Source organism: Halichondria panicea, chromosome 6 (genome assembly GCF_963675165.1).
Source record: "Halichondria panicea chromosome 6, odHalPani1.1, whole genome shotgun sequence".
Classification (NCBI taxonomy): Eukaryota; Metazoa; Porifera; class Demospongiae; order Suberitida; family Halichondriidae; genus Halichondria; species Halichondria panicea.
This window is the reverse complement of record NC_087382.1, coordinates 4,996,257-5,023,521: the sequence shown is the minus strand read 5'-3', so window position 1 is coordinate 5,023,521 and position 27,265 is coordinate 4,996,257. Positions and strand designations below refer to the sequence as shown.

At 39.9% G+C, this 27,265-nt stretch overlaps 3 protein-coding genes and 1 long non-coding RNA gene across 4 annotated transcripts in view; 1 reads left to right on the top strand and 3 right to left on the bottom strand.

Annotated features, from left to right (window-relative positions):
* The window catches only part of LOC135337072 (PRELI domain-containing protein 1, mitochondrial-like), an 87,907-nt gene extending 82,592 nt beyond the window's left edge, over positions 1-5,315 (bottom strand). Inside the window, exon 1 of the mRNA XM_064532969.1 lies at positions 5,306-5,315. The gene's annotated coding sequence lies outside the window, so the exon portion shown is untranslated. The remainder of the gene's footprint in view (positions 1-5,305) is intronic.
* On the bottom strand, positions 2,232-4,764 carry LOC135337062 (probable outer membrane protein PmpE). Its single transcript, XM_064532957.1, has 2 exons — positions 4,604-4,764; positions 2,232-4,499 (listed from the first exon to the last, which is right to left on the bottom strand). The coding sequence occupies exon 2, from the start codon at positions 4,497-4,499 to the stop codon at positions 2,352-2,354; it is 2,148 nt and encodes a 715-aa protein (XP_064389027.1). The 5' UTR covers positions 4,604-4,764; the 3' UTR covers positions 2,232-2,351.
* Positions 5,316-17,845: 12,530 nt separating the features above from the next.
* On the bottom strand, positions 17,846-18,830 carry LOC135336891 (uncharacterized). The gene is made up of 2 exons (XR_010394973.1): positions 18,544-18,830; positions 17,846-18,105 (listed from the first exon to the last, which is right to left on the bottom strand). It is a non-coding gene; the product is annotated as an uncharacterized LOC135336891 (long non-coding RNA).
* A 4,242-nt stretch (positions 18,831-23,072) lies between these two features.
* On the top strand, positions 23,073-26,777 carry LOC135337972 (uncharacterized). The gene has a single exon (XM_064533993.1). The coding sequence runs from the start codon at positions 23,198-23,200 to the stop codon at positions 26,561-26,563; it is 3,366 nt and encodes a 1,121-aa protein (XP_064390063.1). The 5' UTR covers positions 23,073-23,197; the 3' UTR covers positions 26,564-26,777.
* Positions 26,778-27,265: the final 488 nt, after the last annotated feature.

Sequence of the window (27,265 nt, the reverse complement as noted above, 5' to 3'; positions counted from 1 at the left end):
TACAGTTTGACGTAGCCAATACAAGACTGAGTCCTGGTTCACATTCTCCACACAAGACACCACTTCGATTGTAGGCACACTGTTCGTCAGGGTTACTTAGACTAATGTTGACCGGTTTTTCTACACAATAGTCAAATGCACAGTTACTAACAACATACCTGTTTCATTGGTGGTATTTTTGACTCTTATCCATATGTTACTTTCCAGCTTTAAGGTTCCATTTTCAAAACAGTTAGTTATCTGCAAGTCTGGATCACAGTCACACTTACACTCAATATCGGACTGAATTGGTTTAAGTCCTAGAGGGCATGTGCAGGGTAGAAAATAAATAATGATAAGTTGTCTTGAAATTCGATGCATGGACCATCAGCATAGAGTTCCACTTGAGCAGAGCTGTCTTGTGAGAATACATTGTACTCTAATTCTGTGCACTGATTGCCAACTTTCTGTTTTGCCTGTCCTTCTTTTAAACGACCAACATTACTCTCAGTGATAACAGAACTTTGAATTGTGGCATTCACTGGATTTCCAACTTGGTTAACAGCCATAACACTGATTTTAAACATGTGTCCCTTTCTTGTAGAAGTAGTATTATAGTCAATGTTGCAAAAAATGATTTGCACAGGCCTAGAGGAGATTGATAATTCGGTGGAAATTGTTATGGTGTTTCTTATGTAGTCCAATCCATTTGAAGAATTGTGATATTCAGCATATTGACTTTCTGTACACCTGTCCAACAGACCTCCGTAGATGTCTGCCCCTGACTGGGTTGCTGTGTTTTTAGTCATGAATGTGTTGATATAGTTTGGATCGTCCAATGGATACATGTACCGTTTAATTGTTTGAATGAAGCAGTCAGCAAAAATGGTGCGAGTATCATCATCTTTTGTGGCCCCTCCTCCACACGCACTCCTCTGCGTGTCATCTGCCACAAATATCCCCCCTCTGTACTGAGCTAAATTTTTGTCAATCATTAACTTGACATATAATTCATTCTTAAATTCTGTATTCATTTTATATAGGTATAGTTTCGAGCTTTGCTGTAGATATAATCCACCTCCACTAGCGTTAGCTGTGTTTGACTTAATGTTAACGTATGATTGAGTTAGTTTAATCGTTGAAGATACTGCATAAATACCTCCACCATTATTCTCAGCAATGTTGTAAGCAATGTCACTCTGTTCATTTGGAGGAAGTGGATTATTATTTGGAGGTTGTGGATAATCGTCTATCACTGAAGATTGAAACTCAACTCTGCTAGAATATGCATAAATCCCTCCACCATCCTGCATGGTGTGCTGTGTTGTGACAGATCTTTATTGGCTTATTTACAAACAGTGTACTTTCTTTCAGAAATATTCCTCCTCCGTAGTCAGCTGTGTTGTTAATTGGTGATGATTACTCCTTCTGTGTTGATGTATATTTTACTCCCTAAGGAACTGATTGCTCCTCCCATCACACCGCGATTGTTATACTGAGTATTGTAGGTCCATTAAAGAGTCGACTCGACTCTCTAAAGCACTAATTAATAATGCCTCCATCCACCATAGAACTGGCCATGTTATTATGCCTAGAGGCGTAGCCGCACGAGGGATACGGTAAAGCTGACTGTGCAATGCGACGAAAGCTAACAGCTTCTATAGGCTTCTAGCCACGTTCTCTTGGATTTTGATTCGTGGATTAGCAAATGTGGATTAGCAAACTAAAGCTTCTTTCTCGAGTTATGGCTAGTTTGACTCACATTGAAGGCTGTTGCAGTCTCTTCAGAATCTTTCATAGCATCATCTGTCCGCACAAACTTTCTATTCAACATATGAGTTAGCCTTGCACTAAAGCGCTAGCTTTTTGTTAGCTACAATACTCAGAAAATATCTGTTAAAACAGCTAGCACAGTAGCCATTTGTGATCTTTGGACACACCCTTTAATTATTCCTATGGATGTAATGCGCATGCGCGCTCATTCCCACGTGTGAGAAATAATATCCAAGATCCAGATCCAGATCCTCCTGGCAGAATCATCTTTGTCTTGAAGGCCTGGTAAGCCACAAAACACTACCATATAGCAATATAGATAACAATATGCATGTACACAGGTCTTTTCTTCTTACATATTATATACACTGAACTACAGATCCTGCATGGAAGAATCAATTTTCTTCTTTCTTGAGGTCCTAGTAAGCCACATAATACAACAATAGATGCATGTAAATAAGTCTTTTCTTCTCAGTGACTTTATATAGATAAGTTAACTTTAATATAAAATTCATTATAGAAACTAATATAACACTCTAATACTTTTCAGCGAAAGCAAAAACATGGCGAGAGGCATTAGCACAGCGCCAGCTTGAACACTAGTTAGTAATGTTAGTTCCTTTCAAGATCAAGGCAGACTGGTAAACATAAATCACTCCCTGGTGAGCACGGTTGTTGGCTAGCGTACTGTTAATGATGGACGTGTTGGCAGATAGAACATAAATCACTCCCTGGTTAACACGGTTGTTGGCTAGCGTACTGTTAATGATGGACGTGTTGGCAGATAGAACATAAATCACTCCATCAAAGACAGCTCTATTGCTTGTCAGCTCACTGTTGGAGATGGACACACTACTGCCTGAGTCAACACGAATCGCTCCACCGTAGAAAGCATTGTTGTATGCCAGGTCACTGTTGGAGATGGACATGCTACCTTTGTAAACACTAATTGCTCCACCATGGTTAGCACTGTTGTGTGTCAGCTGACTGTTGAAGATGGACACACTACTGCCTGAGTCAACACGAATCGCTCCACCATAGCCAGCACTGTTATTTGTCAGCTCACAGTTGGAGATGGAAACACTATCTGATGCAACAACATTAATCGCTCCACCATCATAAACAGCACTGTTGTTTGTCAGCTCACTGTTGGAGATGGACACACTACTGCCTAAATCAACACGAATTGCTCCACCATAGCCAGCTCTGTTGTATGCCAGCTCACTGTTCAAAATTAACAAATTACCTAAGTAAACACCAATTGCTCCACCATCATAAACAGCACTGTTGTTTGTCAGCTCACTGTGAGAGATGGACACACTACTGCCTGAGTCAATACGAATCGCTCCACCATAGCCAGCACTGTTATTTGTCAGCTCAGAGTTGGAGATGGAAACACTATCTGATGCAACAACATTAATCGCTCCACCATCATAAACAGCACTGTTGTTTGTCAGCTCACTGTTGGAGATGGACACACTACTGCCTAAATCAACACGAATTGCTCCACCATAGCCAGCTCTGTTGTATGCCAGCTCACTGTTCAAGATTAACAAATTACCTGAGTAAACACCAATTGCTCCACCATCATAAACAGCACTGTTGTTAGTCAGCTCACTGTGAGAGATGGACACACTACTGCCTGAGTCAACACGAATCGCTCCACCATAGCCAGCACTGTTATTTGTCAGCTCAGAGTTGGAGATGGAAACACTACCTGATGCAACAACATTAATCGCTCCACCATCATAAACAGCACTGTTGTTTGTCAGCTCACTGTTGGAGATGGACACACTACTGCCTAAATCAACACGAATTGCTCCACCATAGCCAGCTCTGTTGTATGCCAGCTCACTGTTCAAGATTAACAAATTACCTGAGTAAACACCAATTGCTCCACCATCATAAACAGCACTGTTGTTTGTCAGCTCACTGTGAGAGATGGACACACTACTGCCTGAGTCAACATGAATTGCTCCACCATTGTCAGAAGCATTGTTATTTGTGAAGTTACACCAAGTGATCACTACAGTACCAGATACCACTTCTACTGCTCCTCCGCTCCAAGCACTGTTACAGTGGAACTTTGTGTTGTTGATCAGAGAGTTGTTTGATTTAATGTTAACCGCACCTCCATCATTTCTAGTGAACTCGCTATTTATTATGTTCACATCCTCATCAGCCTCAACGTGCAGTGCCCGACCAATGTTGTTCATAAAGAGAGTGCTCTCAATTGTTGCAGTTTGTGTATTAGTGATCGTAACTATGTGGGGTTCTGCCTGATTGAGTAATACAAAATCCATGAAGTTGCAGTCATTGATGTAAACATTGTAGGCACCAACAATGATCAATCCTTGTTGTGTGTTTAGTGGTCCAACATTCACTCCGATGAAGCCCAAATGTTCAATATTTAATTTGGTAAGACTAACAAAACGTATCGCACCATTGCTATGGAATCCAACGACAGTTGTATTTGTGTTCTGGCCAGTGATGTGCACATTTGAGAAGTTACTAATCAATAACTGCTCAGTTAACACATGATCTCCAGGTAGAAAGCTCAAGGTGAGATTATCTCCACCAGATAACAGATCTGTTTGAACAAGCTGCTGGAGAGTGAAACAAGTTCCATTTCGATATCCATTACACAAGTCGGTTGAATCCACTGGCACAATGTGATAGTGCTCACTCCTGGTAACAGTAGCTATGGTCAGTAGTACTAACCAGCTGAGAATATTTCTAGACAGCATCTGAGGTGCATGTATGAAGATGATTGTTGGTACGTATGTTACAATAAGCTACTCCAAGAATAGTGTAATGTAATGCAAGCAGCTAACTGCAATTATAAACTCACTGTTTAATGGATGCTGCACTCTTCACTACTTCACTACTTCTGCTAGTCAATGAGCACTTTAAATATTGTGTGTTAGTGATTTCCCCATTCCATGCATCCACTTAGGGGAGTTTGGCCATTTCAACCACATAATGGATGGCCATCTGTGGTAGACTCACTACTTCCCTTGTGGTTCCTCAGGATAATGGTCCAGTGTGTCGGAAGCATCCTGTTGGAAGCTAACTGTAAAAGTATGAAGCCCTACAATGTGAGATATAATTATGGTCATCATCCTGTTGGAAGCTAACTGTAAAAGTATGAAGCCCTACAATGTGAGATATAATTATGGTCATCATCCTGTTGGAAGCTAACTGTAAAAGTATGAAGCCCTACAATGTGAGATATAATTATGGTCATCGATACATGTTGTACTTTTGGTTTTGATTTTTGATTGCTTCTCAGTAAAATAACGTAACGCTATTGCCAAACTGCGATGGGTTCTTTTGAAAAGTCTATGATACCTTCTCAGTCGATTTTATCTCGTCCTAGACGAGCCTAACTTAACTTCCCTTCCTATATTTAGTACACGGGTGTGTGCATGCATGGCTTCATCTTGTACATAACTCGTTTATGTTCTTAAGGGTCGATGCTAACTTTGTATGATATAATTATTCCAATTTTCGATAGTGCCCTCCTACACCAAATACTTTACAAAAATGTTATTACAAATACTTTACACCAAGTACTTTGTGTAAGAAGTATTGTACTAATTATAGTGAACTCAGTTCTGAGAGAAACTTGTTGTTGCCACCCTTGGCAGACCAACAGTGGCTGTAATAAAGAGGTGGCTTGTTTGCACAGGTGGAAACATAATTATGCTATAGGGAGATTTGCTGAAACCAATTGGTGTGGCTAGATCACAGACAGTCCTCATTAGTAGTGCACTGAGTCACTGACCAAACATGCATATGTGGTGTGTGCTTAGCTTCCTCTGTGTGTGTGCTTAGCGGCCTCTGTATGTGCTTAGCTTCCTCTGTGTGTGCTTAGCTTCCTCTGTGTGTGCTTAGCTTCCTCTGTGTGTGCTTAGCTTCCTCTGTGTGTGCTTAGCGGCCTCTGTGTGTGCTTAGCTTCCTCTGTGTGTGCTTATCTTCTTCTGTGTGTGCTTAGCTTCCTATACAAATTGATTGTAGTGACCATACATGTTCTGTCAGACAAACCCAAGCACTCAAGCACACAAACTAATTGCACGATTTGTGGTGCCAACATTGTCAGACAAAACCCGCTTATCAAACACCAGCAAACTGCATAGATTGAGATAGTTCTCATTTCACTCCCCCTTGGACACATCAAAAGGCGACCATCCACTGGGTGGCTGGAGCGGTATAGACTGGAAACAGTTGCTCATGCACACTATTGACTATCATTATCAGGGGCGGATCCAGGGGTGATTTTGAGGGGCTGAAGCCCCCCCCTTTTGAAAAAACTACCATGTGTTGTAGTCTGACTCTACAACAATTTTGCCACCAATTATGCATCTGTAGACTCACTTGAAATCACTTGAGAGATGCTAGACAACAGCTACTAGGAGTATAAAGGATCTAGGGTAGCTAGCTGTTGGTACGTACGTACATCTGATCAGTACAGTACAGTATCACCATAGTATTAAAAGTAAGTGCAGAGGTCAACGTATTCTACTCATTAATATGAAAGTTCAAAGGTCAAATCTTGCAAAAAAATTCGCCTCCGGCGAGGCTGCCCTGGGCGGCTCTGCCGCCCTCGTAAGGGGCTTTGCCCCTTTCTAGCTAGCCCCCCCCTTTTGTTTTTCCTGGATCCGCCCCTGATTATTGCCCACTATAGCTATAATAGGTATACTGCATGCATAATATAAATCACATCATGATCATGTATACATGGATGTGCGTATGCGTTTAAGTATTATAATAATTATAGTGAGCTCAGTGCTGTGAAACTTGTTTTTGTGCATGGTGACCAAATTAATAATGAATGAAGTCGCTGTAATAAAGATGTGCTTGTTATGTTTCTTTGCTGACTGATTTTTTGACGTCATTCAATACCAATCCCACTTTATTAATGATAAAAAACCACATCTCCTGTGAAATTGTAACCACACCCACAAATACTCAGCGTTCAATTATACGTGCGTAGGAAATCCAGCTAAAATGTAAATTCTAGAGAGTGGATTACAACTGAATTTCCCAGCCAACCTAGTGATGGATGACTGTCGACACACCCACTACTTAACTGTAACTGTTTCCCCTTTGAAACGGCAAAATAAAGCAGATATAGTCTCAACAATTAATGCTATCAGTTGGTGAGGTGTTAACTTCCTCAATAATGACACACACGCACGCACGCACGCACGCACGCACGCACACACACACACACACACACACACACACACACACACACACACACACACACACACACACACACACACACACACACACACACACACACACACACACACACACACACACACACACACACACACACACACACACACACACACACATTATCCCTATAGTGCAGCTACGTCTCGAGGCATAATAATTATTAGGCAACTACTATACAAATTCGTTGTTGTCTCACAGTAAACTGTGTGGTTGTGACATGACCATGTATGGCCAGGCTACACTCAGAACTTCTACGTATGTGCTTGCGCAATACCTACATGTAATTAACCACACTGTTTTGAGTGGGGTTGTACAACCACGTGGGTGTTTACACATAGTATGACAGAGTCAGACAACAACACGTTTGTATGGGCTGTATAGTAGTTGCTTACTCTCTTTCATCCTGCTTTTATGTACATGCCCTGATAATTATACATACCGCTAAGTCTCATGAATCAGCCGCCCTTCTGTTGGGAAGAGTAGACCGTCTGAGCACTCTTTACATGAACTCATGGGCCACGGTGGAATTCCAACGTGACCAATGAGATTATCAAAATAGAAGGCAGCAAATAATGAAACTTTACATGCGGTTGAGCAGCAAGCAGTGATGTGGCTAAGCAGAGATAGCGGATGTGGTTAAAATAATCACGTTTTGTTAGCTTGCACAGTGACATAATACATTCCATTGTGCCATGAATTCATGTAAAGAGTTCTCATGCAGACGTTCCTCCCTGAGAGGTGCGGCTGATTCATGAGACTAATATACTGCATGTACAATGGCTACACAGGGAATGTACTTGTACACACAACAAAACATTGAACATGCACTACAGTAATTAAATAACTTATACTTGCCTTTTTAATCAGCTAGATGCCTCTATTCGAGATGAGCTTCTTCATGCCAATAATACACCTCACAAAGTCAGCAAATGACCATCAACCTTCCACTCTCTACACTGTACTTACAATTTCTTGCATGGTCGTGCAATCTTTTCCTGAGTGATTTAGCTTGACTATCAGAGGACGTGTATATCCTATAATTATTGTGCATGTTCCTTCAGTTTTATTCGTTCGCTGTATCGTTGTATTAATTATAAGTACGATGCTAAACGAGGAAGATCAGCTTTCTGCAAAGTAGCTAGTAGCAAACAGGTATTGTAGCTTACAAAAGTATATATAGAACATGCAACAACTGTCTTATATAGCTGCATGGGTGTGTGGGTGTGTGGGTGTGTGGGTGTGGGTGTGGGTGTGTGCATGTGTGTGTGTGTGCAAGTTTCCTATGTACCGGTATAGCTATAGCAAAACAACAGTTCAACGGCACTATACATTTTAGTCTACACTATTCTCAGATCATGTGCCCCCCCCTTCCATGCATGTATATCGCTAGCTATTATAGATCTGCTCCTGCATGTGATTGCTACTAGACTTTACTGGGAACTCGGAAGCCAATAGCTAAATTCCAGATCATCTGTAACTAGACATCTGCCTCTGCCTATAGTGCTGACCATTTTTAAAAGACCAACACATTCTCATTCACATGTTAGATCTATACATGAGCCCCTCCTCCTTGCAAGTCTAATTGTATGAAGGGATGCCTTAGGCCCTCCTTTAGATATACATGTACTCTATATAGGAACTCTTCAAGCAGGAAATTGTTGATGAAATGAGCATGCCACGTTTAAAAACAGTGGCAAGAATCGAGATTCTTGAGGGAGCACGAAATGGTCGGAGAAGTTTGTAACTCTGCGGAAGATTGGAAGATTTGATCTCAGTTCCTGGGGAAATGCAGAGACGGAGGATGGTTACCATGGCGACCTAAACTACGAGGCATGGCTGGCAGATAAGGTGAGAATGTGTGTGCGTGTGAGTGTGTCATCAGGGGCGTAACTATACCGTATTACTAGAATATTTTGCTGGTGAAAAACCTTTGCGAATGAGCCAAATCAGCAGAAAAGTTGACCCTTTGCGATCTAACTGTTGCGTTCTGGCAAGGATCGTGTGTATTTACTAGTAATAATTTAGGTTTTGCGGATTTTATTGTTACAAATTGATCAACCCTCGCAAAGTTCACAAATGTTTGATGCTCGCAAAACATTCTAGTAATATGGTATAACAATGAGGCAGAAGAGGCCCTTTCCTCCTGTACTATTGAACTTTAAGTGTCATGTGACTCACCTCTGGCGCTATACTTCTGGGATAACTAGCCAACTAGGTATATAGAATGAGCAGAAAATGAGCTCCATCACTCTTTTGTTGGAGAAGAAGAGCAGGTAAATAGCAGTTACTGCCATTTACCTGCTCTTCTACGCGATAATTAGTGTGTGTGGTTTCCAGTCAAACATTTTGCGAGGGCGTTGCCTCCTTCCCGTAAAATTTCTAGTTACGCCCCTGGTCATGATTATGAATGCATGGCCTCCTTTACATTGCATATACATTATTTTATTCTGCTTACACTATACATGTAACTATAATTATAGTAACTATTGGCATCACCTGATACAGTAGATTGCAGTCAGTGTACTGCATATCTTGACAGTAAAGCCACCAAGAATGTATGAAGATTGGTATTTTTTACCTATTGTGGTTTTACTATTATAATATAGCTCTTTAGAAATGTTATGCTGCAAGTACGTATACACAGATATAGATACAATAGTGGTATTGTGTTGTGGATTCCTGAGAACAGGACATGCACAATAACGACTGAGTATATTCATGTGATGCATTCTTGAAATTGATATTTTGCTCTAGACTTTTGTCTTGTGGCCGATATTATTGTCAGAACAATTACTGCTTTGTTAATTTCATATCATCTTGTGTCGTAATTGACCTCATTGTAATCTATGGTAGCGCACATAAGAATTATCTTGTTAGCCAACATAAATGGCACAACCATAAAAAAACTATCTCTCTTTAAACTAACAACATGAATAATATTGCCAACAACACAGTAACTGTTGGAACTATAACAATGCCTACAAACGTTATTCTAAGAGTACCTCAGCTAAATAAGACAGTTCATACATCATTTGTTCATAGAGCCGATTTGTGTGTGTGTAACAACGGGACTACAGTTAATTCTTTGAGGGGGAGGGGCTGGTCTGTAGTCCTCTGTGGTGAGGGGGGCTAATTCATCCATGTAGGAGAGTCTCAGCTGGTCCGGCCTCGTGGCTGGTCTGATGATGGGAGGAGTGATGTAACGATCAGGGTCAGCTTCTTCCTCTGCTCCATTAGTATAAGGTGGGTCGCTTCTTCCACTGCTCCATCAGTATAAGGTGGGTCCTCCACAGGGTCTCTTTGGTCATAGTCATCTACTGCTTCAAGTAATTCATCGTCATTTACGTCAACTACCATCTGATACATTTCCCGGCTATTGTTCGTTTGTTGGAATCTCCTGTTTGTAACACTAGATCCTAGGTTCCTAACGATGTCCTCTAGTTGCAGCCATATATTGATTTTCTTGAGAGCGAGTTGGTAAAAATGGTAGCAGAGTGTTGTCACAAATAGAGTGAATGATATAGCAATCGAAGTATTGGCTAGTGCTGACTGACTTTTCTTGACATAGAAGGTGCCAAATGCTAGACTAGCAATATTGAGTAGATAGAACGTTTCGAGGGAATCACAGAACTTATTTTTATACAAACGATTATTCAATAGTTTCCAGACAGTCAGTCCAACTGATAAAACTCCAGATGATAACACAGGGAAATAAATATCTCGAGCCATGGAAGCTACTAGATTGTTGATAATTAGAGCAAAGAGGAGCAGTCCCACCCAGTAGCGATGCTTGGGAGTGAACGGAGCATGGTATGTGTCCATGAAGCCAATGTACCTTGTATTTTTGGTCCATATCATAACCTTTAAGTTAGAACAGTGTGGAAACCATTGTCCAAAGAAGAGCAGTACAGTGAACAATCCATCAGCAATGAGGATTATGGCTGCAGCAACGAATTGAGGAATGTGTTTGGGAGTGAAGTATTTCACATTGCCGTCGTATAGCCAAACTACACTATTTGAATGATCAGGATAATCCAAGTCCCTGTATTGTAGTGCAGCAATAATAAATCGTAGGAATTTTGAATAAGAGAGTAGGATGAGTGTGCCTAGGGCAGCAACTGGATTCCTGTTGGAGAGGAGCTTTGCAAATGAGCCAAAGTACTTGCTCAAAATGATTGTTAAGAACATTAAAAGAAACAAATAAGCAGGAAAGACAAGTTGAAGGAGCACCTTTGCTTGAGAGGTCATTCCATTGTAAAAACATGTCTCAATTCCTAAATCAAGATTCACCTATGATATGAACACTGTTAAAAAGTTGTTTAGTTTAGGAAAGAAAATCTCTCCATTTGCCGTTAGTATGTTGGCATAGAAAATGAGGCCATGAATTTTTTCAGTTGCTATAGTGATGTTTAGCACGAGAATTAAAGCAACTAACAATATGCCAGCTAGCGCAAATGGTATTAGTAGAAGAAGGTATAGATTAGAGCATTCTTTACAGTTTGATGTAGCCAACACAAGACTGAGTCCTGGTTCACATTCTCCACACAAGACACCACTTCGATCGTAGGCACATTGTTCATCAGGGTTGCTTAGACTGATGTTGACTGGTTTTTCTACACAATAGTCAAATGCACAGTTACTAACAACATACCCTGTTTCGTTGGTAGTATTTATGACTTTTATCCATAATAATGTTGTTATAACTTTCCACCTTATGGTCCCATTTTCTTCAGAACAGTTTGTTATCTGATATTTTTGCAAGTCTGGATCACAGTCACATTTGCACTCAATATCGGAATCAATTGGTTTTAGTCCAATCGGGCATATGCAGGGTAGAAAAGAAATATTTATGAGATGTCTTGATATTCCTAAATTGATGCATGGACCATCAGCATAGAGTTCTACTTGAGCAGAGTTGTCTTGTGAGAATACATTGTACTCTACTTCTGTGCACTGATTGCCAACTCTTTGTTCAACCTACCAACATTACTCTCAGTGATAACAGAACTGCGAATCGTGGCATTTATTGGAATTCCAACTTGGTCAACAGCCATAGCACTGATTTTAAACGGATGTCCTTTTCTTGTATAAGTAATGTTATATTCACTTTGTAAATTGTTACATAAGATTACTTGAACAGGGCTAGAGGAGATCGAGGAGAATTTTACTGTTTTTCTTACGTAATCTGATGGAGGTCCGTTTAAAGAAACATGATATTCAGCATTTTTACTTGCTGCTCTAGTTGGAGGATGATTGTATGAAGAGGACTCAAAGAAACGTACCAATTAATTACTTAGCTACTTCCTTTGTCTATGCTTTTTATTTTCCGTTATATTTCTCAAGTGAAAAACCTTTTGTGAATGAGCCAAATCAGCAACGGAAAATTTGACTATAGCTCTCAGATTTCAAGGTTGCTGCTCCTGAGCTGGGATTACCCAAAGAAGCTCAAAACTACTACAGCTATGGCTTGAAATAAATCATGAATAGAATTCAGTTTCTTGCACTAAGCTGTGCACGATTAGTTGGGCGCCCAACTAGTCCACGATCAAACGATGTCTTGCAGTTTAGTGGGTGAGGCTCTCCAAGCATGATCATATACTGATTTTAACAATAAAAAATACATCACACTTGTGTGGCAAAATTATACTGTGTGCTCGGCAGACAAATTGTGTAAACTGTTTTTGACTTGCATTATGCAAGCTAGTATATCTACTCTAAATAATTTATGGAACTTTATACAACACCAACTATATAGCACCTATATAGAGGGTTCTGCACTTCAATATACTCCGCTAATTACGTGTATCAAACAAAAGTGAACTTATTAATACAATTAACTTGTACCATGATGTGCTCTAACACACTAAGGAACATCCATTGAAACTCTCAGTATACTCGAGGGTACAAATGCCATGTACCCTAGGGTACATTGGCTTGTGGTCAGCCTAAAGCCCACCCTCCAGCCTTAAAGGGCTCTCTCTTTTATAGAACACTACTGTGACACATGCACTTGAATCACATTCACATTGTGAAGATCAGATTCACTAAAACTACTGGACCACATTGGAACTGGGTTGTCTGAAGTTGTAAAAATGGTTTGTCAAGTGCAAGCACACGCACACAAAATGTGCACAGTGCATGTACCGCAGGCATCAAAGAGTCAGGGGCGGATACAGGAATTTTGGTAGGGGGGAAAACATGGATCTATTTTTGTGTTTTCTACATGACTCATCAGTCATGCTCAGTATCAAACTGAGTGTGGTCTCATGATAATGGATAATGTCGCCTAGCTACATTGTGATCTGAGTGAGCTAGCTAGCTAAGTAGCTGATAGATCACTATATATAATAGATGAAGGTTCTTAGGAGGTAGGGAGGGGTGAGCTCCCTATTCCATACCCCTGGATCTGCCCCTGAGAGTGTTTACTACTACTCAGTTGTTAATGGGTTGGATAACAGCTTCTAATCAATAGGTGTTCATAGTACAAGCTGTTCCATAAAAAAAAAATGTTTAAAACCAGCTATACAGCATGTAGGACTGAGTAGTATCCATTGGTAGACCCTCTGGACTATCTTGGTAGCCATAGAATATTTTCAAAGACAAAGCAGCAAGCCATTTGTGTACTCAGGCACTTCACAAGTGGACACAAGCACTACAATAGTCTACATGCTTGCTAAGCAGCTTAGTTGACCAGAGTGCAGCTTTTAAAGGCCACACATACTTCCATCGAGGCAGCAGCAAGGCATAAAATCGATGATTAGTTTGTGCACAACCATTGACCCATGCCATCTCTACTAAGCCATAGCCACTTCATTGGGGGCGGCGATAAAATCAAGCTAATTTGGTGGGTTGGGCTCAGATGCAAACTGAACTTACTGAAGTGATGGAACTGTTCCAGATTGTGCGATTGACCTGGAAAGGGATACACTATAAAGCAATATAATCATGGCAATACAAACACTAGAAATAAAGCGACACACACTATTCATTAACACCATTTATAGCTATAAGGAGATTGGTTGAAGTACGGTAAGGTGATTCATATACCAGGGCTGTGATTGAGAAGCTATATAATGGAGCTATAGGAATGCCAGACAGACTGACTGCATGACTGGGCAGGGTGGTTGAGGCAAAAGTTAGCTATTACACCAAACACCCTAATGGCATAATGTACAGCAGACCGTGCTTACATGGTTTATATAGAATAACTGTGCGTTTTGCATAAAATAATTATGATGAACCTCCATTAATTCCAAGCACATTTCCATAACGGAGAGCTATATATAGACACTTATTTGAGCTGAGGGTTTTATTCCTAAGCCATTCTATCACAGTGTGTGCATGTGTGTGGAGGGGTTGAAAAATTAGTGTTCTGACCAGACAAACATCTTTCCCATTTTTAAAATTTGGCATGAGTTACTGATGGCCGCTGGATACCACTTAATACCTCCTACCCTCCTGCACACTGGTATGGTTTGACACTTACAATAGAATCCCACCATCTGTCCACCCATTCTTTGAAGGTGAAGGCTTACATCAATACTGCATCATGGGGCTTGTGTATTCATAGCTCTTCTCATTTGATTGGCTCTGGTACAAGTGTTTCAGTCAAAAACAATATTAGACATTGTGATGTTTTCCTATAGTAGATCTATAGGTAGGGATTTTTGACAACTTTATATGGTTGCTCACACAAAATTATCTTCTATATAATAGATCTATACAGGCTGTTCACAATTATCTGACCATGCATGCAGTGTAACAAATATCTGACCAGTATTACAGTTATCTGCTACAGCTTTCTTATAGCTTTAATTATCAGTCTTTGGCGTCTGCTATACCAATCTGTGCATTGTGCTCCTTGTGTCTGTTGGTGAAAAGTACAGTATCTATAATTGTATAGGTAAGTGTGCTAAATCTATAGATCTATGACCGTGATAATAATTATAATTTATGTGCATAAGCCTTGTGACCATTATTCTGTTCAGTATAGAAATGTTCATGAATGGATGGATACCGTATTACTAGAATATTTTGCGGGTGAAAAACCTTTGCGAATGAGCAAAATCAGCAGAAAAGTTGACCCTTTGCGATCTAACTATTGCGTTTTGGCAATGATCGTGTGTATTTACTAGTATAGGTTTTGCGGATTTTATTGTTGCTTAATTGTATCGCAAAATTCACAAATGTTTGATGCTCGCAAAACATTCTAGTAATACGATAGCAGCTGCATGCATGCATGAGAGAAATGTATAGTGAGCTGCAAAGCACAGTTCTAATGCTCATATTGTTTTGAGGGCGTTCAGTGAATATGACAGTTTGATGATCACTCTATAAAGGTGGCAATGCACAAAGAACTGTGCAAAGACTTTGCGTAGCAGTTTATGAGTGCATGCATGGATAATCTTACACTCTGCAAATAAATACTATGATTATGGTTGTTTATATACTGTTTCAACTCACATTTTAAAAGCAAAGAGCAGATCGAAATGCTACTCTGACCTGCAGTGTGTCGGTGTACAGAGCCTTATATATATAGTGCATGTGGTCCCGGGAACTGTGTACACTATAATTAATAGTGGTTTTCTCAAGGTTTGTATTTTGCTGTGTATAAGGATATTGTTACATGCTACCAAGTGTATCTAATTCTTTAGAAGACAAGACTGGCTACACACGTGGCAGCCAGTACTGGCCAGTATAAGGACGGTGCTAGGTTTTCAATGCATGTACGGCTATATTATTACAGCCATTATGACGTTTTGTGGTTTGGCAGATAAAATACATGTACGTAGAGAGCCCACGATTTTTAATGTGTAAAAATTCACTTAGTTCTAAAAACGGTGTTCTAAACCTTCCTTTTAGCCCTTAATTCTTAGTGTAGTAGGTAGTTCAAAGGCTTATGCAGATATTTCCAAAGGGAGGGAGCCACTTATTTGGCCAAAGGTGAGATTTTGCACAAGACTTATAGTCTTACAGCTGACGGCAATAATTATTTTTATAGGCTATTTTATAGTTGCATGTTTCAGCAAAAGATCAAAGAAACCACAGTGCAAATATATGGCATATTGCACAGTGAAGCCAGGTACATCAAAGCTAACAAGTTACCGCAGTGCAATATATTTGCACAGCCAAAAGCTTGGACGAAAATTGGAAGATCTCTTTTATATTGTTCCTACAACTCACTTTTTGTGGTATCAAAATAAGGAATGCAGAACACATGAATCTATAACTATATTGCTTCTCCCACGCAATAAATCAGTTATTGCATAATCACCATGCAATAAATTATGCCAGATATTGGCTACGTAGTAATTAGTCTCGACCGTCGTAGCTCTAGCCTCGATCCCAGGCCGCACTTCACTTAAGGAAGTGGGCCTGGTATCGACTGCTTGCGCATGCGCTAATATCCCCCGGTATCTGGGGGCTTTGGATATACAGTTGAGCCTCGGTTATCCGAACACCTTTGTCCCTGGGCCCATTCGGGTAAGTGAAATATTCGGATAATCAAAAGCTGGCTTTTTGCCAGCCACGTGGGCAATTTCCTACTGCGCATGCTCAGATTGCACTATGCTCTAGCATTCGGATAATCGAGGATTCGGATAACCGGGATTCGGATAACCGAGGCTCAACTGTAACATCGTAAATGCTCAGTAAAACTATGACATCACAACGAAAGGAAGTGGATTGAAGGAAGTAGATAGAAAGTTCGATTGAAGGTTTCTAGCCCATCGGATAGCATTATCTGATAGCTACCCTTAGCCTGCTATGTTCACAAAAGACTCATAGCCTGCAACAGTGTGGATGACAATCGTCTGAACGGAGTGAAAGCTGACAAGAGCCTATATGGACAGACCACGCCCATTTAACATTAACTTTGGTGAAAGTCTACTATACTACTGCTACTGATTCTATCAGAAGAAAATAGCTGTACAACAAACCTACGCAGCTCTGTCTCTAGCTAGCTAGCTCTATATAGCTCTGTGTATGACTTTTAGGATATTTTCTCTGATGAATTCTGTATTATAGGAAATTTTACGGGAAAAAATATCCAATAATTTGGCGCATGCGCAAGCAGTCGATAGCAGGCCGGTGAAGGAGGCTATCGTAGCTAAATAATAGTCTCGTGGACCAGCCGATATAATTATTATCGTCTGGCAAATTACACATTAGCTACTTGTGCAGCGGTCTAAGTGGCTGTTTGCATTGATAAGTGGTTAGTGGTGGAGGACGGATGTGTGAAACCACATAATTAGATTTGCCAAATCTACTCATAGATGTAGGAGAGAGGGATTGGAAACGGAAGTGGGCCTCGGAAAACATCCGCGCCTCGCTTTCTTGTCTTCTTTTCTTGCCTCAAAATGAGGAAAACTCATTGCATAAGCGGTGAAAGAAGAGGGAAAGAGACACAATCAACACAACAGTGCATTGGTGGTACATGGTAATAGTAAGGAGAATGTGCAGAGCTAGTGGTATTGGATACTTGTTTCACAGTAGATATAAAATCATCAGAGGATGCTTAGTTCCCTGAAATTGTGAATGTATTTGTGACACTTAGAGGCTTCTCTTTTGCTGCCAACTTAATTAAATGAAAAAGAAAACCATCAAGAAGTCCACTAGTTTGAGGCAATAACCATGATCATTCATACGACAAGATACATAATACACCATGTAACTTTCTTAATAATAATTTATTGTTTTCACTTTTGATTAATCAATTGTACTATATATATATATACTAGGCTGGCGAGCGTACATTTCAATTTCCAATTCATTAAGTATAATTACATACACTTGGAGACAGCAAAAACACTCCACAGCACTGCCAGTTGCTTTCTAAGTGTAAAACGAGTGGGATCAAACCGAACAACATTAACAAAAACTTACACGATAAAAATGATTATTATACAGCTATAATTATGATTAGTTTAGCACTCTAATCAGACAGTCTTAGATGGAGAGAAGCTGGTGAGGTATACAAGGGTGTATATATAGCCGGAACAGCCGATAACATTTACGAGGGCGGTGACGTGTAGGGGTGTAGAGAGGAGGGGTATTCTTCTGTCTTCTTTTCTTCAGCGTACTCAGTAAGTTTTGGCTTGCGAGGTATTGCTATATAAAATATAGATGAAACAGCATTTGTAGTAGTTAAATATCTCGGGCCTACAGGCCCTTCACCACAATCTACTACCGGGCCAATAACAATTATAAGGTAAAAATAGGTGACTACACATTCATGCACACAAAAGCTATACATCCACCTGATCCAAAACTAATGCTCTTGGGGTGATCACCAATCATAAGGGAATGTATGCCTAAAATTAAAATTTCTGTAACGCTTAGCGTATTCCCAAAAAAGGGATCTTTAGTGGTGCTCTTTAATTCAACTTTTTTCTAGCACTAAATTCTACCAGCTGATGTATGACTAATTTTCTTTGGCTTGGGGTGATACCACATGATTTACCAACAAGCATATTGAAGTATACGACCTAAACATTAATCATTTCAGAGAAAAAGGGATAAATGTGTACAATACAAGATTAAACTTACCTAAATTCAATGAAGAAGATAGTTGCAACGGTAAATAGAGCTTGAATAATGGTTATTCACTATCTATATAAAGCACAGTTGCACTGGATACTGGAAAACTTGACAGAATACTAGTGACAACTCATAAAATCCTAGATTTGCAATAATCTCAGTTACCCGCGAAGTTCCTGGGGAATAGATTAGCCCTCATTAAGCGAGGCGCGGATGTTTATCGAGGTCATATGTGAAGTACATTGAAATCTACTTCCGTTTCCAATCCCTCTCTCCTACATCTATGATCTACTTTAGCTAGCAGTGCAGCTGTGCGGTTTCACAACTTACTACAAACACTTATCAGCCACTTAGAGCGCCACGATATTTGTGGCGCGGTCAACACAACTCTGTACGGTGAAATTGGCCAGCTAGGTCCGCGAGACTAATAAAATAACTAATATACACTTACTCTACATAGAACCCCAGAGGAAGTGTCGCATAAGCCTTTGAACTACCTATATACACTGAGAATTAAGAGCTAAAAGGAAGGTTTAGAATAGACGGGCGTCGCCGCCCTCGATTGTTGTACGGAAGGAGGACGGGACCCAAGCTTATCTACAGTTTTGTTTTGCTAGTGGAATTCCACCGGCTCCAATCAAATTGCAGTATTCGATCACACCCACTTAACTTTATACCACGTGTGAATTTTGCACACGCTGGATTGACTGAGAGGCGTGGCCAACACAAGTGATGTTCATCGCTATTGGCTAACACCCACTTAAAATAATGATATTCATAATGCTATTGTGTAACAGACCAGAACAAAACTGTAGATAGGCTTGGTTCCCGTCCTGCTTCAGGGAGGGCGGCGATGCCGGCTTAGGTTTAGAACACCGTTTTTAGAACTAACAAAGATAAGTGAATTTTTACACACAAACATATTAAAAATCGTGGGCGTGGCTGCGTTTTAGCTGATTCAGCAATAATTGAAGGTCCTAGTCCAGAGGAGGTCGGACATCACTTGAACTTTCACTAATTATGACCTTTTAATGACATTCCAGGCCAAATTGCTTTTCGTTTTTGCTGACTCAGCAGTAGAACATGACTGAATCTAGACGGATCTACGTAGCTAGTATGGATATTATGTGCTGATAGGGTTAGGTCCAGTAATCATAGATACCAAACACAACTAGCTGTCAACAGATTCAGCGACAGAAACCGCGCAGAAATATTGTCTCATGAATCAGTCGCCCTCTATAACATAGACTCGCGATTAGGCCGCCCAACTTTTAGAGGGCGGCTAAAATAGAGACCAGCAGAAGACAGTAAGACACTACTGCTGAGTCAGCAAACACGAAAAGCAATTTGGCCTGGAATCTCATTAAAAGGTCATAATTATTGAAAATATAAGTGATGTCCGACCTCCTCTGGTCCTAGTCAGAGGAGGTACGACAGGCGCGGTGCAATAATTATCCACCCACGCCCCGCCCACGTCGTATGTTTTTGCCGAGAGTAATCAAAGACTAATTACTTGAGCTGCACCGCGCCTGTCGGACCTCCTCTGGGTCCTAGTCCAGAGGCAGAGGTCCAGAGGAGGTACGACACGGTCACATGACCAGCCAAAAGGATTATGAATCTCATTAACTTGTGCATGAATAATTCATTCAAGACTGTGTACTTTGATAGTGGATTTGGTAGATCTATGGCGTATCTTTCAAGAAATACACTTGACGTTTCTAAGATCAAGATGGTTGATTGCTGGGCTTATACTGATGTGAAATAGCTTTTCAACCAGTTTCAACCACCACTTAGATTTTGATTTTTATCTGTGTTTGAGTGTTTAATAAGTATTCTGTGCCTGTATTCAGGATAGGATTACTGCCAACATCTGAGCCTTGGTTCTTACAACAAATCTAATCTCTACTTGTATAACTCTAGCTACTAGCCAGCAAAAAATTCATTAAGTTTTATGCTCTAAACTTGTCTCTTTATGACGCTTACTTGCCACCAGCTGAATGTCATCATTGGAATGATTTTAACGACTTCTTCGTATTTCTTGCCTTCAATCAAGAAATAGCAGCCACGTGAGCTAAACCCCATGTCGTACCTCTGGTCCCAGTCCATATACCTAAGTAGAGTCGTGGCTATTTTCTGAAATACAGCCACCTCGATATTCTGGCCAAGCTGCACTGTCCCAAGGGTGACCGGATTAACGAAAGTGTATACTGTATCAAGAGTAGATAAAAGATAAGAGTACTCTTATCTACCTTGACTGTATGTATAGCACACAACCTTACTGTTGTCTGAGGCTGCATGTGCTGAAGTCAGTATAATTATTGTGTACAGTGCAACTAGTCTCACACTAGCCTCGTTCCCAGGCCGATTTGTCTCTAAAATAACACTAGGTCGACAACTAGGCCTGGTAAAGATTGTATATGGACGTAGTTTCAATCGTTTAGAATTCCAATGATTCTTCAAAGCTACCGTAATCACAAAAATAGCTCCGTGTTACGAATTATCTCTTAAAAAAATGAGCTATTAATCTTTAATATTGCTGAGTCTCAAATGTAAAATTTAGAAGTTCCTCTGCAAAGATGGCTAGTGGAAATCAACAAATCGGCCAATAACTCAAGAAGTATGATATCCCCACAGCAATAAAATACCATCATGTACTGTAATCATTCATTTACAATAAATGCGATTCGTTTGTAGCTACCCACAAAAAAAAGAGAAGCTATGTGTTGTAAAATCTCCAAATTTTGTGTGCTATCAAGAGTGAACATGGCTTCTAGCTAGATAATTAGTAATAATGTTTCCCTTCACTCATCTCACTTGCCATGCCCCTTTATTAAAGGGGCGGGGCAAGTGAGACTATTGTAAAAAGCCGCTAAACAGCATTTCTATGTTTGGTTTTTGTACTCCTTTTCGCATTGTTTATACTGAAAATCATCATTAAATACAGGTAATTAATACTGAAGTTTCTACTTGAAGTTTCTACTTGGAGGTTCTGATTAGGATAGTGCTTAATAATTTTATCCTTACTGTTGTAGTTACAGCCAAGTTACCCTCCCAGAGGAAGATTGCAAGTTTACTAGAATAACTTATAGGGAATTAAGTGACTGCTTATAACTGTGGTACTGGTAGTATCAGGAATTTTATTTGAGTTAAATCGCTTTTATCAACTGTATACCACAGCATGTGGGTACAAAGCTGGCCGTTATTAACTAAAGATTGTCTCGTGAAAAGAAACTGCATGCATGATTCTTAAATTTCTGGTGACCATTATCTTTTCCACATGTTCTATACCTCTATATATAGATGTTGTAGACAGTACCTGTTTTAAGTGTTAGTATCAAAAGAAACAGCAATAGCACTAGTATATCGATACTGCATTGTAAATTAAATATGCTTGTAATCTTATAGTATTGGAAAGAACATGCACACCTGGCTGGTGCTGCTCCTGCTACTGACTCTAGCTACTGTTACCAGGAGTGAGCACTATCACATTGTGCCAGTGGATTCAACCGATTTGTGTCGTGACTATCAAAATGGAACTTGTTTCACTCTCGAGCAGCTTGTTCAAACAGACCTATTGTCTGGTGGAGATAATCTCACCTTGAGCTTTCTACCTGGAGATCATAATATATTAAGTGATCATGAACTACTTCACATTCGTAATTTCAGAGAAGTGATTATTGCTGGCCAAAATGCCACTATCAATTTGACCAAAACTGGTGTAGTGCTGTTCAATACCAGTGCATTGAGTATTGAAGATTTGCATTTCACTAGAGCAAGTGATGAAAGTAGTTCCGGCTTCATATTTATCGTTGAATGCTACTTGGTAGACATACAATTGCTAAAGTTGGAAGCTTGTATACTCTTGATCACAGGCATTCGTACGGTAACTGTGAGAATTGAACAAGTTCTCTTTGTGAACAACACTATAAACAGAGCATTGATTATTGATGCTGATACTGTGTACATTGAAAATAGTGACTTCTTCAGTAACAATGGTGGTGCAGTGAAAATTGTATCTTATCAAACTGTTATTAATAATTCAAGGTTTGATTCCAATATTGCTGCATATGGTGGGGCAGTGCAGATTCGATCTAATCAAACTGTTATTAAGAATTCAAGGTTTGATTCCAATATTGGTGCATATGGTGGAGCAGTGCTTTTGTCCTCTGAAAATGTGACTATCAGTTTATGCAACTTTGCAAATAATAGCGCTTATTATAATGGTGGAGCAATTAATTGTATGTTATGTTTGTCAGTTAATGTTTCAATCAGTTTGTGCAACTTTACAAATAATATCGCTCTTGAAAGTGGTGGAGCGATTGATTTTTTTGCACACGTTGTTTCAATCAGTTTCTGTAACTTTATGGATAATATTGCTCAATTTGGTGGAGCAATTAGCATCTTAAGAAATAGTTGGTTCATTTCCAACTGTGCGCTACTAAACAATAGTGCTATATCTGATGGTGGAGCAATTAACATCTGGTTTGGGAGTGTCTCAATCTCCGACAGTGAGCTAGCGTACAACAGTGCTGAAAGATCAGGTGGAGCAATTTTGGTTTTGAATGGAGAGTTACTCATATCCAATAGCGAGCTAACAAACAACAAGGCACCCTCTGGTGGAGCGATTTTGGTATATACTGGAACTACATCTATCTCCAAAGTTATGTTTAAAAATAACAGTGCTGATGTTGGTGGAGTGTTTTTTGTTGCTGATGGCACTGTGATCATTTCCGACTCTGTGCTCACAAACAACAGAGCCACCCAACAAGATGAAGTGATTGCGGTTGCTATCTCAACTTTGATAATTACTAATACAAGCAGATTAAATTTTGACAATTTAGAGGGTGAAAATAGCATTTACGTAGTGCATTCTAATTTGTCATTTACGGGAGTTAACAACGTTAGCAATAATGTAAACCCTGTGTATGCTCTAAGCAGTCGAGTGGAGTTTAATGGACCCACAACTCTCAGTAACAATCGTGGTGTGCAGGGTGGAGCCATCAGAGCAGTTCAGAGTCAAATCTATATCAATGCAGAAGGAGTGGTCATTTCTAACAATATAGCTACTGTTGGAGGAGGTGTGTTTCTGAGAGAGAGTACACTCTTTGTTCACTATCCAATAGAGATTTCTCATAACAAAGCACAAAATGGTGGTGGGATTTATGCATACTCAAGCGAAATTAAATTTGATTCGAAGGTCACTACTGGTTGTATATTTAATCGTCAATTTGTCCTGTGTACATGTAGTGAAATGGAACCTGTAGTACTGTTTGAGAGTATTATAGATCGAAATGATGCTCAAAATGGAGGAGGTATTTATGCAGTTGCTTCAAACATTAAGGCTTTTTCTCATGCTCACGTCCACATACAGTCAAACTCAGCAAACAACAGTGGAGGTGGAATTTATCTACAACAAAGTTCCAAGATATATATTCTGAAACAAGACATGGAGCTAGAACTTGGTAAAAAGCTGGTCAAACTAGAAATCTACAATAACACGGCTCAATATGGAGGGGGGATATTTGTGGCAGACAGTACTGAGAGTGGTGTGTGTAGAGGAGAGGATGTAACTGCTGCACAAGATTTGCCACAAACAGAATGCTTCATTCAAACTCTAAATCTATATGGTTTTGATATCAATTTTATTAAGATTGTGAGAAATTTGCTCTCAGGTCTCCCGTCTTCACCTGAAGAAAGAAAGTGTTTAATCAGTACGTCAATCAATCATCGCAACACTTTTTTGACTAACAACACAGCTACCCAGTCAGGAGCAGATATTTACGGAGGTCTGTTGGACAGGTGTACGGTGGATGTATCAGCCGAATTCTCTTCATCAGACAATGGATTTGAGTACTTGAACAATACTGTACGTTATTCATTGATAGCTTCGAAGGCTGTCAGAGTGAAGTTGTGTAACACCACCAAGCAAACCATTTCTGTTAGAAAAGGACAAGCATTCACAATCAGTGTTATGGCTGTAGACCAAGCTGGAAATCCAATGAATAATGCCATAATTCACAGTTCTGTTATCACTGAGAGCAGTAGAGTTGATCGTCTCAAAGAAGGACAAGCACAACAAAAAGTTGGCTATCAGTGCACAGAATTGGAGTACAATGTATTCTCACAAGACAGCTCTGCTCAAGTGGAACTCTATGCTGAGGGTCCATGTAACAATTTGGGAATTTCAAGACAAGTTCTAAATATATATTTTCTAAAGTGTGAATGCCCCATTGGACTCCAACCAATCATGTCTTCAATTGAGTGCAAGTGTGACTGTGATCCAGTCTTGCAACAAGAATATCAGATAACAAACTGTTCTGAGGAAAATGGGACCATAAAGCTGGAAAGCAATAACAACATATGGATAGGAGTGACTAATACCACCAATGGAACAGGGTATGTTGTTAGTAACTGCACATTTGACTATTGTGTACTAAAACCAGTCAACATCAGTCTAAGCAACCCTGACGAACAATGTGCCTACAATCGAAGTGGTGTCTTGTGTGGAGAATGTGAACCAGGACTGAGTCTTGTGTTAGGTACTTCACGATGTGAACTCTGCTCAAACTCTTACCTTCTCCTGCTACTCCCGTTTGCCCTGGCAGGCATAGTACTAGTTGCATTCATTCTCGTTTTCAACATTACCGTAGCAACAGGCACTATCCATGGGCTGATCTTCTACACTAATATATTAGCTGCAAATCAGCCTATTTTCATACCTTTTCATAACGCTTTGACAGTTTTTATATCGTGGGTGAATCTTGACTTGGGTATTGAAACATGCTTTTATAATGGAATGAATGCTCAAGCAAAAGTGCTCCTTCAGATTGTCTTTCCTGCTTATTTGTTTCTTCTGATGTTCTTAATAATCATCTTGAGCAAGTACTTTGACTCATTTGCAAAGCTCCTTTCTAACAGAAACCCAGTTGCTGCCCTCGGCACACTCGTCCTACTCTCTTATTCCAAACTCTTACGGTTTATCATTGCTGCATTACAATACAGGGTCTTGGATTATCCAGAGGGTGCAACCAAGGTGTTGGATTTTCCCAGCAATTCAAGTGATATAGTTTGGGTGTATGACGGCAATGTGCAATATTTCTCTCCCGATCACGTCCCTCGGTTTGTTTTTTCCTCCATAATTTTAATTGCTGGTATATTGTTTACTGTAGTGCTCTTCTTTGGACAATGGTTTTCTCGCTGTTCAAAATGGAAGCTCATGAAATGGACTAAGAACACGAAGTACAATGGCTTCATGGACGCATACCATGCTCCATTTACTCCCAAACATCGCTACTGGGTGGGACTGCTCCTATTTTCTTTGATCGCTCATAATCTAATAACTGCCTTGGCTTTGGACACTTCTCTCCCTGTACTATCAGCTGGTGTTCTATCAGTTGGACTAATCAGCTGGAAATTACTGAATAATCGGTTGTATAAAAACACATTCCGTGATTCTCTCGAAACTCTCTATCTACTCAATATTGTCTGTCTAGCATTTGGCACCTTCTATGTCAAAGATACCAAGAAAGATCAGTCAGCACTAGCCAATACTTCGATGGCTATATCCTTTATCATCTTTGCGATAACACTCTGCTACCATTTTTACGAATTCGTACTCAAGAAGAGCAATACATGGCTAAAGGTTGAGGACACTATAAGGAACTTACGAGCTGGTGCTGCAGACATAAGACTCAGACAAGCTAACAATGACCACGAAATGTATCAGCTGGTAGCCGATGAAAATGATAACGATGAATTATTTGAAATAGTAGAGGACTATGAACAAAGAGACCCAGTGGACCCACCTTACACTGATGGAGCAATGGAAGAAGCTGACCCTGATCGTTACATCACTCCTCCCATCATCAGACCAGCCACGAGGCCCGACCAACTGAGAGAGCCTGCCCTGGACGTACTAGCCCCCCTCACTACAGAGGACTACAGAAGACTAGCCCCTCCCCCTCGTCAAGATAATGCACCTAAAGAAGTCACGCATACTGTCATCGATATCGTAAAAGAACAACATTAGTATAATTATCTCCTATTAGTTTGTTTTAATTTTCTGGTTTTTTGTGAGCCCTCCACTTGCACGATTATATTCATTGAATGTTGTGGACTTGTTTTCGTTTTCTGGTTTTTTGTGAGCCCTCCATCTGCACAATTATATTCATTGAGTTTTGTGGACTAAGATTCAGTACTTGTAACGACTTTGCTAGAGTTAATCACTTTTCCCATACTTTACGTTCCTGTGTTGTATATTGTTTTGTACAAGCATAGGTTCCTGTTACTATTAATTCTTTTGTATAGTTCTCTTTATTGCTTTGTGCTGTAGTATAGCATGGTGCCCTTTGTGCATATAATATATATTTGTGTATGCTGCTCCACTGTCTTTTTGTACTTAGTAACTGTATTTACAGTCTATGTTATTGTGCATACTGTTAGTTGATCTATGCATAGTTGAATGTTATTAAATCGAACTGTCACGCTGCTTGGTGCACAAACTAGTACTGGTTGGCTGAGTCGCTCAAATACCAAAAAGGTAAACAAGATGGGTTGGTACGTTGGTAAGTAGTTCAGTTAGTTCTTCTTGGAATTATTATATAATACTACATTAATTTTAGGTGGTGAAGTGGCCAGTAACTTGTTCAACAGTATGATGCTTCCATATTGGGTTACCCTTGTTCAAATTGTGAATATAATATAATGATCTGGGACGAAAACAATTTAATGA